Source organism: Anguilla rostrata, chromosome 5, assembly GCF_018555375.3.
Source record: "Anguilla rostrata isolate EN2019 chromosome 5, ASM1855537v3, whole genome shotgun sequence".
Taxonomy (NCBI): domain Eukaryota; kingdom Metazoa; phylum Chordata; class Actinopteri; order Anguilliformes; family Anguillidae; genus Anguilla; species Anguilla rostrata.
In genome coordinates, this window is record NC_057937.1 from 46373340 (window position 1) to 46386962 (window position 13623).

The 13623-nt window shown below is 38.8% G+C and overlaps 1 protein-coding gene across 5 annotated transcripts in view; it reads right to left on the reverse strand.

The window, feature by feature from the left end:
• arnt2 (aryl-hydrocarbon receptor nuclear translocator 2) overlaps positions 1 to 7561 on the reverse strand; it is a 45192-nt gene extending 37631 nt beyond the window's left edge. For 2 of the 5 annotated variants that reach the window (XM_064336609.1, XM_064336608.1), the window contains exons 1-2: positions 7282 to 7561; positions 3240 to 3354 (exon numbers count right to left, since the gene is read on the reverse strand). In XM_064336609.1, coding sequence (XP_064192679.1) covers positions 3240 to 3354; positions 7282 to 7312 — 146 coding nt within the window. In that variant the 5' untranslated portion in view covers positions 7313 to 7561. Of the gene's footprint in view, positions 1 to 65; positions 703 to 3239; positions 3355 to 7281 lie in introns of those variants that run through there. The other 3 variants (XM_064336611.1, XM_064336610.1, XM_064336612.1) reach the window with 2 other exon arrangements.
• Between the last annotated feature and the right edge of the window lie 6062 nt (positions 7562 to 13623).

The window sequence follows — 13623 nt, forward strand, 5'->3', positions numbered from 1 at the left end:
AGCTTCCCCTTCCAGAAGTCTTGTGGCATACCAAATGTTTATGTTTTCTCAAGTAATATAATTACCCTCTTTTAAGTTATTATATTGCTTAGTCCAAGAGAAATTTCTAATTTTAACAGAAGCCATTTTATTGCAGAAATACAGAAAAAATGTATATTTAGCCAGAGAAATCCCCAGCACAGCATTCAAATCACGTGTAGCAACATGAAAGAGATGGCGCATGTCGAAGCAGAGCTCATGTCTGTGCACAGCCTCAACACGATTTGCTGCTGCCAGCTTCATGGTTCAGAGGCTTGGCCAGTCGGGCACTGGCCCTCTGCCACGGTGACAGTGAACTGACCTATCAAAGCTGGCCGACTGTGTGGCCGAACAAAGAGTCCTCTCAGAGGAGAGGAAGCTCCCCATTGTTCCATCCTCTTCAAAGCCATTCCATTTGTTCCAGAGCACAGGCGTAATTCCCAGCGTACGAGTCTCCACTGAAACCTCCCTTACCCATCGCTTCAGCCCCGAAACGGACCTATTCAATATGGCCGACGGTGTCCAGAAAAAAACATTTGTAGAAGACCAAAATGGGATGAGATACTTCGTGTTTACTGTCAGCGGGAATGCGTTTTCATAAAAAATATTATTTTCCGACGTGACGGTATTTCTGTGCAAGTCGGGGAATTGAAACAGATGTGACATCAGCAGTTCCATGCGCCGTCGCACATTTTTTCATTTGCTTTGACTCCATCTGGAGACGTTTAATGGGAAGCAAAACTAAATGAGACGAGCAAAGTCCCCGAATGTCTTCCTCAATAGCGGTTTAATGTTCTGGAAATCACCAGAAACTGCAGGCAGTGATCAGTAATAAAATAATGTTGTCAAATACACATTTGTTCCTTTAAAAAAATAAAAAAAACAGATGGGGAAACTATAAATCCAGCTTATATGGCATGGCAGCGTGTTGACATGACATATGATCAATATTTTTTATGGCACCATCTATACCGAATGGCCTGAGAGACAGAGACCAGCTGATCTCTTCTACTACAGATGAAATGGCCACTATAAAACTTTCCCCAGTAACATGCGGGTGAGATTGGATTCAATAAAGGACGTCTTCAATAGACTTCCTCAGAAATTACAAACCAAGGCTGCTTGGTTAGCTTTTCAAATCGTTTAATGCAACAGAGTTCACTGGAATTGGTTTCAGTGACGTTTGCTGGGGGGAAGTGAATGTTTCGCAAGAGCAAGGACTGTTTGCAATGGAAATGCGTCTGTGGGTGAAAGAGTAGTGCCAAACTAAAAAAAAACCACCTAACCTAAAGTTGCCCTGTGACAATCAGTGCATCGTAGCTGTGATCATAACATTGCACTTCACAAGAAACATACAGTGTTTTAAATTATTTGGTGGGTGTGTCCACCAAGGAACTTAAGGAACTCCTTCACTTTCAAGTGAGAAGAAAGGAGGGAAAGCAGACCCGAGCCTGACAGCATGCTAACAGTTCACACATAAAACAAAGCAAAGGTGCACACTCCTCTCGGCTACCTGTGCATTACATTTAACTGATTTTTCACATTACTTCATCAGTATATGCACTCCTACACTGAAAGAGTAGAAGGTAGCACAAAAATGAGGCTCTCTTCAAAATAATAGAAATATCAGTACCCAATTGTGTTTCATGGTGCAGGTAAACGGCTTTGTCAGTATATGACCGTAACCAGGATAAGGAATACTTTGAGTACATAAACGTACTCATTATGTTTCTATACCAGAAACATATGGATGTGACTGTTTCTGGTGGGTCCCTGGGTGTCTTCTAGGTGTCTTATGAACTCCTAGACTAAGAGAACAGAAGTCACTAAGTGACACAAAGGAACTTGCGCCACACTGTGCGACAGTGTGAAGCGGACGAGGAGGCGGAGCAAAAGGCACCATCAGCCCCAGAGGAATGTGTCCGCATTTAGGTGTTAACCCCGCGAAGACGGCCTGCCGCTGTCAATGGCATGCGCGAGGCTAGCCTGCTTCTGCCCTTTACACTGAGAACTCAGCACCACCTGACTGTCCAACCTGAGAAATAGTGCTGGTCTTCATCTTGGGGGGCTACCATTTACCACGTCTAATTCAACAGACCCGGAAAATAAAAATGCCCAAAAATGAACTTGAAGAATAGCTAACTTTCCAGAATGAAAATTCATCCCAGGAACATTTTTCAGTTGGATGCACCCCCTCGTAAATGGCACTTAGAGGGTTAATATTTAACTGTTTTCTACCTCCAGCCAATTACTTTGAGTTTAATGTTCTCTTAGAACAATGAGAGTGCATCATTTCCTTTAACTCCGTGCTACCATGAGCCTGTACATGAGTGTTGTCAAAAGGTTATTTGTCTGCAAAATATTAAAAAAGCTTTTTTAACATGAAGCAAGAGGCAAAGAGCTACACACATACTTCAGATCTAAAGGCTTCAAGGTGGAAGAGCAGTCAAAAACAAACTGTAAATGTGTGAACATTTTGGTTATGCTCCCTTGAGTTTTAAAACTAGTGTGGCTGCAAACATCACAATCAAGTGTCATTTTCTCATTACTAATATTAAATAAAAGAGCAAACAAGGGCATTTACTCTTCTATTGGAAGACTATCAAGTCTGTATAAATCATTTGTGAAATGCACTAAATAAATAAAATATGATTGACTGATTGTAGGCCTGCCTGGACTGAAAACACTTATGACTGTAATGAGTGGTCATTTATTACGTCAGTTAACATTAATCAAAGCGTTGTTCTCAAACTAATGAAAAACGCTGATTCATCAGCCAGAAGGACGAGCGCTGTGATTACACAATTTCACTTTTCGTGCATGATGGAAATTAATTGACTCGGGCCAGTAATGGCCTACTTTCCCGCATGCCCACACACAAGCTATGATACGCTAAAAGGGCCCGCTGACACACTGTAAAGTGGGCTGCAGGGAGAGGGACACGGCTGGGCCTGTCCATGCAGCATCTACCCTTCGTACAACAGTCACGCTTTCAGTGGGAGGCCCAGTGCGCTGTGGGCGAGAGCAGTGGTAAGAGTTAACAGTACTCTTGCAAACAACTGCCCACGAAGTAACCACAGACCTATTCTGGTCTTTTGTCATAATGTTATGTGTGTGTGTGTGTGCGCCCGTATGTATGTGCATGTCCGTGTGTGTGCACGTTTATGAGCGTATACAGATTCTCATTTCCCCAAGAAGAGAGCTGAAATTAAAATGCTTACCCGCCAGATCTCCTCTTGCCCCCGCGGCCTGGCATGGAACCAGCCATCCGCACCTGCCCTGCCCCCACCACAGCGCCAGGCATCGCCACAGGCCCAGGGAGGTCTGTGCCCATCTCTGCATCCCAAGACAACAATAACATTAGTGTCACTCTCCCTGCAGTACTTAGGCATCCCATCTGCTGCTAGGGATTGAGCAAACCTCAGCTCCTGTGCTTAAACGGGCACATTAATATTTGATATTGTGTGCATTCTCAATGCTCGTCACAAGAAAAACAAGCTGCAACTCTCATTCAAAAGAGCTCTCATTCATTTATTCATGAAACGCATACCCCCATAGAAGGTTCAGCCAGGACGGTGGCTGTCTAAGCTATGGTTTACATGTGTTTTCAGATCCACCTTTCACAAATTCGGCTTTGCCAAAAGGCACAAACCGATGCTACATTTCTCTTTACGCCATCACCAAATATAGCAAGGAAATGGGCTATTTTGACTGCACATTCCATGCCACTTCAGCTACACGTATGCACATTAAGCACGGTTGCGGTCTATGAAGGGTGTGTCACATTTAATTTGCTTGAATAAAAAGTGTGCAAATGATCTGAATATTCAATTGGCAAGTAGCCTAATCAAAACGTTAGCTCAAATTGTCTCATACTGTAGCTTTTCTTTCTTTAAGGTACAGAATGTAGCTGGCTAAACGATAACGTGGGGTTCAATGATGAAATCATTGAAAATCATAGTCAAAATGTGCAAACGTGCATTTTTGGATATTCTGTGGACACTTTTTGTGGGATATGACTTATTCGAATCTAGTTTCAACAAATAAATATTCAGTCTATCTAAAGATGCCCCAATAAATGAGTAAATTTGTTAGAAGAAAATACCTAAAAATAGGATCTCTCTTAATCAATCACCAAAGTAGGCTACTTCAAAGGATAAATAGTTGGTTTTAGCTATATATTAACCAATGGAGAATGCATTATAAAATGTAGCTTACCTTTACCTATCCTTGCAGTGAGGGATAAAGACCATTCAACCCATTTCATTCCTAAGTATTTTTAAACCACTTCAGTTACACATTGAAGCCTACAGGCCTACATATAAATACATACTATAATGAATCTACGTTTGTGGTGGAAGATAAACAGGCCTGTAAATGGAACAGAATGACTCATTAATTTGTTTATAAATCGGCAGTAACTGATGGAAAGATCGAAGGTTAAGCACACGATTCAAACCACCAATGCATTTTTCTCAAGGACTTCACGGTTGTCCTTGCTCTTTAGACAGCCTTTCTCGCTGCTCAGTCTCTCTTGTGCCTCCAGGCTGCTAACCGTTTCATCCAGATGCAAGAAAAGTATGTAAACTCCACAGGAGCCACCCACTCCAAGGACCAAGGCACAGAGCACTTTTATTAAGACAACTGCAATTCCTAACAATTTAAAGTGAATTAGTGAACAGAAAAAAAAAAAATCAGGGGCACATCCTTGTTCCGTGTTCTTAAAAAATCCCTCCCAAAAAGTGAGGTTACCTCCTACAACAAGCCAGCTGTGCAAATTTGTACAATCGCCTTGATACGTAATATTTCACACATGCAAATTATTCGACAGGAAAGAGAAGCCTACGCACTTTCACACTGAACATAGAAGGCAGGACAGAGAAGGTAGCAGACACGCCTTAAGAAGACAATGGGTTCTTGGTAACACATGCACACACCATTATGGTCCCTGAGCCAATCCTGTAAACGCGCCGGACTGTTTTCAACAGCATGTTTGTGTTTACTGGGCTATTCTTTTGTGCAGCAAACCAATTCCCAGTAATTCTGCGGAATAGTCTTCTAAGGGGTGGCAGAATATTTCTCCAGTTTTCCCAAAATAGGCTCAATTTTGGTTTTCCCTTAAGTTTATAATTCCATCTGGAAAATGTTCATTGTAAAGTTCAGTGTGACCACCTGTTGTAAATGGTAGGCTACTATAAAAATGCTGATTGATCAACTGATTGGTGGAGTACAATCTGCATATTAATAAGCATCAACAATGAAGACCTAGAAGCTTATTCTCTGAAGCTTAAGCCACCACAGAACAGTCTAGGCCTATCCCAGGGCCTACATTTCTGACATCCTCATAAAAATGCCTGCTGGAATTTACAGTTGCTGGAAATGCACAAATTTAATTAGGTTAGACCTTTGTTCACAAGTTACTGTACGCAAGAAAGCCAATGTGCCTTCTGGGTACAGCGTTCACCTTTTGGAAAGAACCTTCAGGTTTTTTCATAACTAACCACACAGTATAACATGTTGCACTTCTTTGTTTACATACAATACAGCCTATTTTTGATATCTATAAATAACTCAAGTGTGCAGTTTCTTGGGTGGCAGATGGTAAAAGCAACATTGTATACAACACTGTAGCAGTGTAGTCTTTACTTAGCAAATAAGGATGTCAGGTTAGAAAGAAAGCAAAACATGAGTTATTTTTTCAGGGGATTTTAATATGGGGCTACACAGACATTCAGATTCCTGCTGCTCAGCACAGACAGGCCTATGAGAACAGAGTTTTGTGTCCTTCAGCTATACCTCTGACAGCTGAATCTTCAGCACCCTTGGTCTTGCATTCTTAAACGTGTTCGACATCTTTGTATGCAACCCAGGCAGTAATAACACAGGCATTCTTTATTTATTTCCCTTAATTTATATTCAGCACATTTGCAACTGATATGACAATGAGATATTCACTCCTGAGTTGGCAGAGGTTCTGTGAGAAGGCGGCAATGTTTGCTTATTAGAGCCGCACCTTTTGCAATTAAAATGTCAAGGGTATCAGATTATTTTGCATTAGACTACATTTTAGCCAAGTAAGGTTATTTAGCCTAAGTTTGCCAAAAGCTTACTTAAAGGGAAATTTTTTAAAAGCCTTCTAAATTTCAGTCTGCTGCACGCAAACATGCAGATGAACATTTTGTTGTTCCTACGGGCCATTTTCAAATGTGTCTACTATCGTACTATGTATGTACTATCGTAGCCTACTACAAAACGTTTTGAAAGTATGCTATATTAAAATGAATACCTGTCACGAAGACTGGTCCTTGGAAACTGCCAAATTATTTTTTGTTCCAAATAACCTGTTTCCATTAGCTACTGAAAGAGAGGCCTTGAGTTTACGTTTTAATTGCACACACATATCCTGCCTTGGAACTCTAGCATGTTTACTTTCTCCCGAACAAAATTTGAATGCCTAAAAAGAAAACCAATCCGTAATTTATCACTTTTTATTTCGAATCTAACTGGACATGAAATGTTAGCTTCTCACTTAATAACGGTAATACAAATAATTAAAACACGTCCTTTGGTGAATAAGACCATTCACTTCATATTTGCCCATTTTATTTTACTTTACCAGTAGCCTAAAACGTCATCGCTAACCAACTGTGAGATGCAGTGCTCTAGCTAAATATAAATAATGCCTCTCTTTCTCGGAATCAACAGGCAAGAGGAAGCAACCGACTTCGACATAGTAACATCACAGGCATAAACAAAAACGTTAGGCTTGGACAGTTTGTAGCAAGCAAACATCAACACAGTCGTGTCAATTGGCAAAGAAACCTTTGTATTTTAAGGACTCCAATCAAGGAAATCAAAGCACGTATTCGAAGCTAGGCTACTTCTTGGTTGAAAATAACATACCCTGAAAACCAATTTGAAACAGCAACACACGCTGTTAGCGACTTAAAGCGTCAAATTTGCAGAGACCGGCAGTTATTCAGAAAATAAAAAAGTCTCAATCACTCGAAGACCCCGTAACAGCTTTTGAAACACAGTCTCTGTTGTTATTTCTAGCTTGCTAACGTTAGCTAACTAGCTACACTGTAGATGGCTAAAGTGGGGGAAGGGGATGCTGAGACTGACGTCGGGATAAGCGCCGAGGCTTAGTTTGTGTTGTAATGAAAAATAACCATTCGTAGCCTATAGGGTATTAGACCGTAAACAAGTGACAAAATACAGAATAGTGTCTTATTGAGCAAAATAACACAAAATCGCTCTTACCCGACGGATTAACAGCGGCGGGTGTTGCCATGTTGAGTCGATGGAAAAATGAAGAAACGAAAATGACGCACAATACAGGACGCCCCGGGGAAAGACAATCCGCTGTAGGGTTTGCACGCAAGCACAGCACTGCACAGCTGCTCAGAACTTCATGTGCACTACTCTGTGTTCCAACGAAAAATATATCATAAAACCCAACCTCTATAGAGTGCCAGCGAAATAAACAATATTCGTTCTTTCAAATAGCAAAATGCAAGATGTCTGAAAGGTAACACCGCGAGACTTCCTTGGAATTAATTTATACAGGATTGCTTCAAAGTTACACGTAAACGGTTATGAAATAGCTACAGTTCCAGAAGTTAGTGCAACAGTCGTGATGAACGTGGATCAGCATAGGCATAAAGCTGCATATTCAATTGTCGTATTTAGCGTAGGCTATTCGTTTTATTTGTTTATTTATTTTATTGTATTAGCATTTTAGTAAATAAGATGCCAAATAATTGTAATAATTATAGTTCTACATATTTCAGCGGACTATTTGTAAAAGCACGACATGCAACCAACAAAAGCTAGCCTACTTAGTCTATGTAAATCCTTCGTGACTGAATTGCTGCTAACGCAGCCTACTGATTATTCAATGCGACAAACTATCCTTGTTTAACTATTGATTTTTTATAGATGTTTTGTCAGTGTTTTCTATTTATAGCTGAGATTGATGACAGTTCAGCAATAAATTTGTTTATAGCTTGTGTGAAATAGATGCCCAATTAATCGTCACTACGAGTAGGCTACCTCGCGGGCTTTAAATAATGATTACGACTTGACACTTGCTTTATTTCTAGTCTGGCTGACATGATCATTTATTGAAAATATTTCATCATTTCCTTTGGTTCTCGTCTATTTTTATCCAAGTATTACTGGGCGGTTTTATTCCCATTTAACCTGTTTGTACTTTCAAGGACCTTGTCGTAATGAACCAAATGAGGTAGGCTATTACAGGGATGTTTAGTATTAAAATGTGAGAAGAAATAGGTGTTTCTGCAACGCAACTTGTGTGAGTCCCAGGCCTTTGATTAATAAATTAAATAATATTATATTCTGGCGTGTTATTTAAGATGGAATTGTTTCCACTGAAAAATGTAGTGAGTAGAGTGGATGCTTTGGTCATACAATTAATGATGTCTTACAAATCATAATTCAATTTGGGATTTTTGAAGTTGGCAAGTGCACTGCAACCGATGCTGTATGCTGTTTTCATTGGCGTGTCACAGATTGGATGAAAAAAAAGACATGCTTTTAGACGTGGAACACAGGGGAATCTGTCAAGGACATCTCTTCCAGTGTCAGAGATTAATTTACTTTAAATGTCCATAGGACATTTCTGATTAATTTTTAGCATAACAATCTAGATGATTCCATTATTAGATCTTAATTTAGGTCATAACTCATAGTATTCTTCTGGTCTTGATTCCTTCTTGTACATGGACAGTTAATGTCAAAAGAGTATTTGGCTGTCTGTCGATCGCTTGCAATACCTGAGCTTTTTGTTTAGCAGAAGCATTTTTAGAATTGAACAAGCCAAGTTTGACTCATGATATTCTCTTGCCTGTGAAATGTAACAGTAGCCGTGTTTCACGGTGAGTTTGAAATTCGCCAAACAAATTTAACTGGTTCTGTTTGAGTGAGCTCTACTGGAGGTTTCATAACATACAAGTTTAATATTATGCATCCCATTAGCTGAGATTGCATTCCAGCCAGACCAAAAACTGCATTAAATGAATTATTTCTGTAAAAAATAGCAGTTTTAAATGCATCCATTCAGAAAAAGTTCAAAACACTTCCATTTTGTCTTGACTTGGTATCCTGGAATGAACTCATAGTATTGTGATTCCTCTTTGATCTTAGTAACCCAAATCAACTCTGTAGATTTATTGCAAGGTAAAGGGTGCCAAAAATGTTTAAACTCTTGCCCCGGGGCTCAAGACATGATCATTCACCCATGCATATCATACATGTACACACAGCCAAAGGTAATTATATAATTGATCATTTGATAAGGATAATTTTATTTACTGCCGCTTAACTACTTCAGACCTTTTCAGTCAGGCCCCGTTTTGTAATTGGAAATTCTTTAAGCACCCCCCCCCCCCCTCCCCCCCACCCCACACACACACATCCTGTGTTGTGCCATCTCCCTTAAACCCTTACTAGCTCAGTGCCATGTTGTCACTGAGCCTCCCACTTTGGAAACCACTGGTCTGAAAAACTGCATTCACAGATTTAGAAGTCAGGGATCACTGCCTTTGTATGCAGTACTGTAGGTTACTTCTGTCTTGTATCATTTGCTCAGAGAACAAAATGACCCCGATTTCACTCCATTATCACACACTGCAGAAGAATATCACTGAACAAAGAGTGGCAATAATTATTTTAAAATTACTTTTGGAGTTGGGTTCTGTACTTTGTCTCTCAAAAATGCACCCAGTGACATAATTTTGTGTGTTTACACCCCACAGAGACTGCGTAACTGCAGAGTTATTTTGTGCTCGCAGACTCGAAAACTAAATTTGTTTTGTATGGTTCCTTGCATGGTAATCTATGACACACAGATGCTCATGTTTCAGAAAGGATTTGTGCAGTTTGATTTTCTCTTCATTTTTATCCTAATTTATAGTTCTCTTCGTTTGTTGAGACTATATAAAAATAAGGCCAAAATGTTTTGAATATGGTACAGACATAGGCCTCCATGTGGTACATTTCTGCAGACCTTTTAAATAGTGGGATAATTCTTCCATTAAAAGACGCTGTATTTTTCATTAGTTCATCTCACTGGCCTAAGAGATGAGCACATTTTGTCTGAAATGAAGTGATTCAGAACACCATTTTGTAAAGCTGTGTTTGAAAAATAGTGCCAATTTCTTTCTGTATTGTTATACTGTAGTTTTTTTTTTAATGTCCCATAAAAATGTTGTATAATGTATTGTATAATATATTGCATGACATTTCCTTTTTATACTTTTTCTGTAGAGTCTATAGTTGTGCAGGTTAATTAGCTTGAGTTAAGCTCAAGTCTGCATGGTTTCTGACATGATGTTGGGTTATACATTATTTTGCATTCATAAATAGACATTGTAACTCAGTGAAATCCACAAAGAGGAAACATGCAGTGATTGCAAGATACACTACATGGCCAGAAGTATGTGGACACCCCACATCTAACATCTCATCCAAAATTATGGGCATTAAAATGGAGTTGGTGCACCCTTTGCTGCTATAACAATCTTCACTCTTCTGGGAAGGTTTTATAGTCGACGTTAGAGCATTTTTGCAGGGATTTGCTTCTATTCAGCCAGAAAAGCATTAGTGAACATGCCCAAACCATGAAAAATAGCTCCAGACCAAGGGGTGTCCAGATACTTTTGGTCATAAAGTGTACATGGCCGTCTTGTGAAAATCAAAGTTGATCCTCTTTTTTGTTATACAGTTAATATTCATAATGCTAGGTACTGTTTTAATTTGGTTTGAGATAAGCTATACTGACATCTCAGGAGGCCTCTTTATGTTAAAACACAAATTGCAATTTCTAGAATCTAGAATGATTATTCACAGTATGTCTGCCAAATAAGCCATGCAGATAAACTCACCTCATATTTTTACATGCAGTTACTGTAGATTCGTTAGGTTCTATTTTCCCTTGACTTGTTATCCTGGAATGAACTCATAGTATTGTGATTCCTCTTCGCTCTTTGTAACCCAACAAAACTAGATTTAATGCAAGGTAAGAGGTGCCATGTTGTCACTGAGCCACCGAATATGAAACCACTGGTCTGAATAACTGCATTCACAGATTCAGAACCCTTTTTCAAATCTTCTGATTGCATGTAGAAATATGAGCTCAGTTTATCTGCATTGCTGCATCATAAAGACTCAGGCAGAATCATATAATGAAACAACACTTATCTCAGAACGTTATGCTACATATTTTGAGACTTACTTATTAGCTGAAATACAATCATAAAATGTTTCTGCCACAAACAGTTTATACATTTGAATGCATACTTCATCTCAATTCATCAGTTTGTGTGGTTGTGTGTCATTTTGAGTTATGAATGTGTAAACATTTTCGGCCATTTTCAAACTTATTTCTGTGCTCTGAGTAGATTCTACTCAAACTTTGGAGAAAAGTGTTTGCTGCTGAGGGATATTCGGGTCATTTGACCCTCAGACCGCTGGCAAATCATCCTTTCAAAATGATGTTTAATAGAGAAGCCACAGGAGCTCGTATTTCCGTCATACTACTGTGAAATAAACAAAATTTATTATGTATTATTTATAATTTACTATGTCGTTTGTCGGTAAACTGCAAGCACAGGGTACCTTTAATTGTTAGGAAAATGGTGGGCATTCTTGGGCTGAATGGCCTGTTCTCACATGTTATGTTATGTTCTGAATTAATTTAGAAAAAAGGAAGCAATAATACATCAACTAGATGGTAAGTTACAGTATTACTAGTAGAGTTACAGTATTACAAGTAGATACTAACTTTCACAACTTCCTACGCAGTGTTGTGAAAGTTAGTATCCCAAAATCACTGGGATGATGGATATACGGGGGGGAAATCTTTTAAACGATTAGCTGATCGTATATCAATTTGGTTTCAGCTTTAGAAATTTCCTAAATATATCAGTCCACTATTTTCAGAATGCATTTGGACAAGTTAGGTGATTTGTCATGGTTAAATTGTTGTAATAATTGAAGTAAATCACAAATCTATATAAATACGAAACTGAATATATCTGTGTTGCTATTCAAAGCTTTTTTGGGTGGTCAGGTGTACAGAGTTTCTTTCCCCCAGTTGTTATGTTGTCTCATCTTATCATCTATTTAAGTGATTGCCCCCTGCATGACCTTTACCTTTTTTATTCAGCTAGTATTATGATTTTACTACTGGTAGGTGTCATATATGTGATTCTGAACAAATTGTGTCATCTGACATTTTTATGGGAAGATGGGAATTAATCATATTTATTCATGTATTGATTAATCTCACATCTGGGTTTATAAAGAAATGGAGCATGATATCAACTCAATTCTATATGCATATGAAAACAATATATTATATTTATTATTGAAGTTTTTGGCAAACCTTATATGTATAGATCTTCTAAGGATGTATTCCAGAGAGGTCTCTGAAAACTGAATATGTATCAGTAAAGTGTTTCATTATGCTGATTTGCCCTCAAAAGCAAGCAAGACCAATACTTTAATGTTTTGCATATAGTTCATTTTCCGGGGAGGGTCTAATACTGAGCTACATTTAAACACAATCCGCTTTTCTGAAGACCCATTATCACCCCAGGCAGCAGTGCCTGATAACACATCTGTTTCATTTAACTGGGCTTTCTCATACGTCTTCTACCTCTCACTTAATTACATGCACTTTGCTCTCTGGTGTAGCTTTGATAATATTGAAACTAATAAAGTATTAGAAGGAATGCAGAATGGCTTTGGAGTGGCCAATCATACTAAAGGCTGCCGTGTGGAGCACAAGGAGACCCGAGCCTATCATGGCTATGTCCTTAAACACCGGCAGTACATGTATTACTTTTTCACAGAAATGAGGAACATAAGACCAAAAGCAAAGAAATTAGTAAGTACAGACAGAAATTAGCATGATTTTACTCCAGGTCTCAACAACCACAAGTGTTTCATTTTAATATGAGTGGGTTTTATTTTTATTTTTTATTACCTGCTGATTTTGTTATTGATAAGTTTATTATTTGAACTCAGTAATGGGAAGTTATCCATTTGCGTGATCAAACACAGAAACTTATTTGGGACGTGGATATAAGTAGTGCGGGGGTAGACCCATGTCAAGGGCCCTTTCCTATCAATATAATCTATCTTTCATTAACATACAGTTTGAGTAACAAATGACACCGTTCACTCTTTTGACCCAACATTCCCAAATAGTTAATTGGTGCCCTATAAATTTCCAGTACACCCTCAAATAGGGTTGTTTTGAAAGTTTGGTTATGGCTCTCATAAATGGATGAAATTAGGTTTATGCGGTGGAATAGCTCATAGGTGCTTCCTCCTGAGAAATCTAGCATATGGGGGAGACTTCATTGCAGGGGCACGCTGTACTTTAACACCAAAATCGACACATACCTTTGCTTAAGCACACATACAGTATATGCTTAGAAATAATAGAAAATGGCATTTGAATTTCAAAAGGTCGGTTCCCCAGTTCCATCAGTTATTCAATAATGGTGGAAAGTGCGGAGTCTGCTTCAGCTAAACTGTAACCTTTTTCACCTTAGCCCATATTTTCAAACCTCA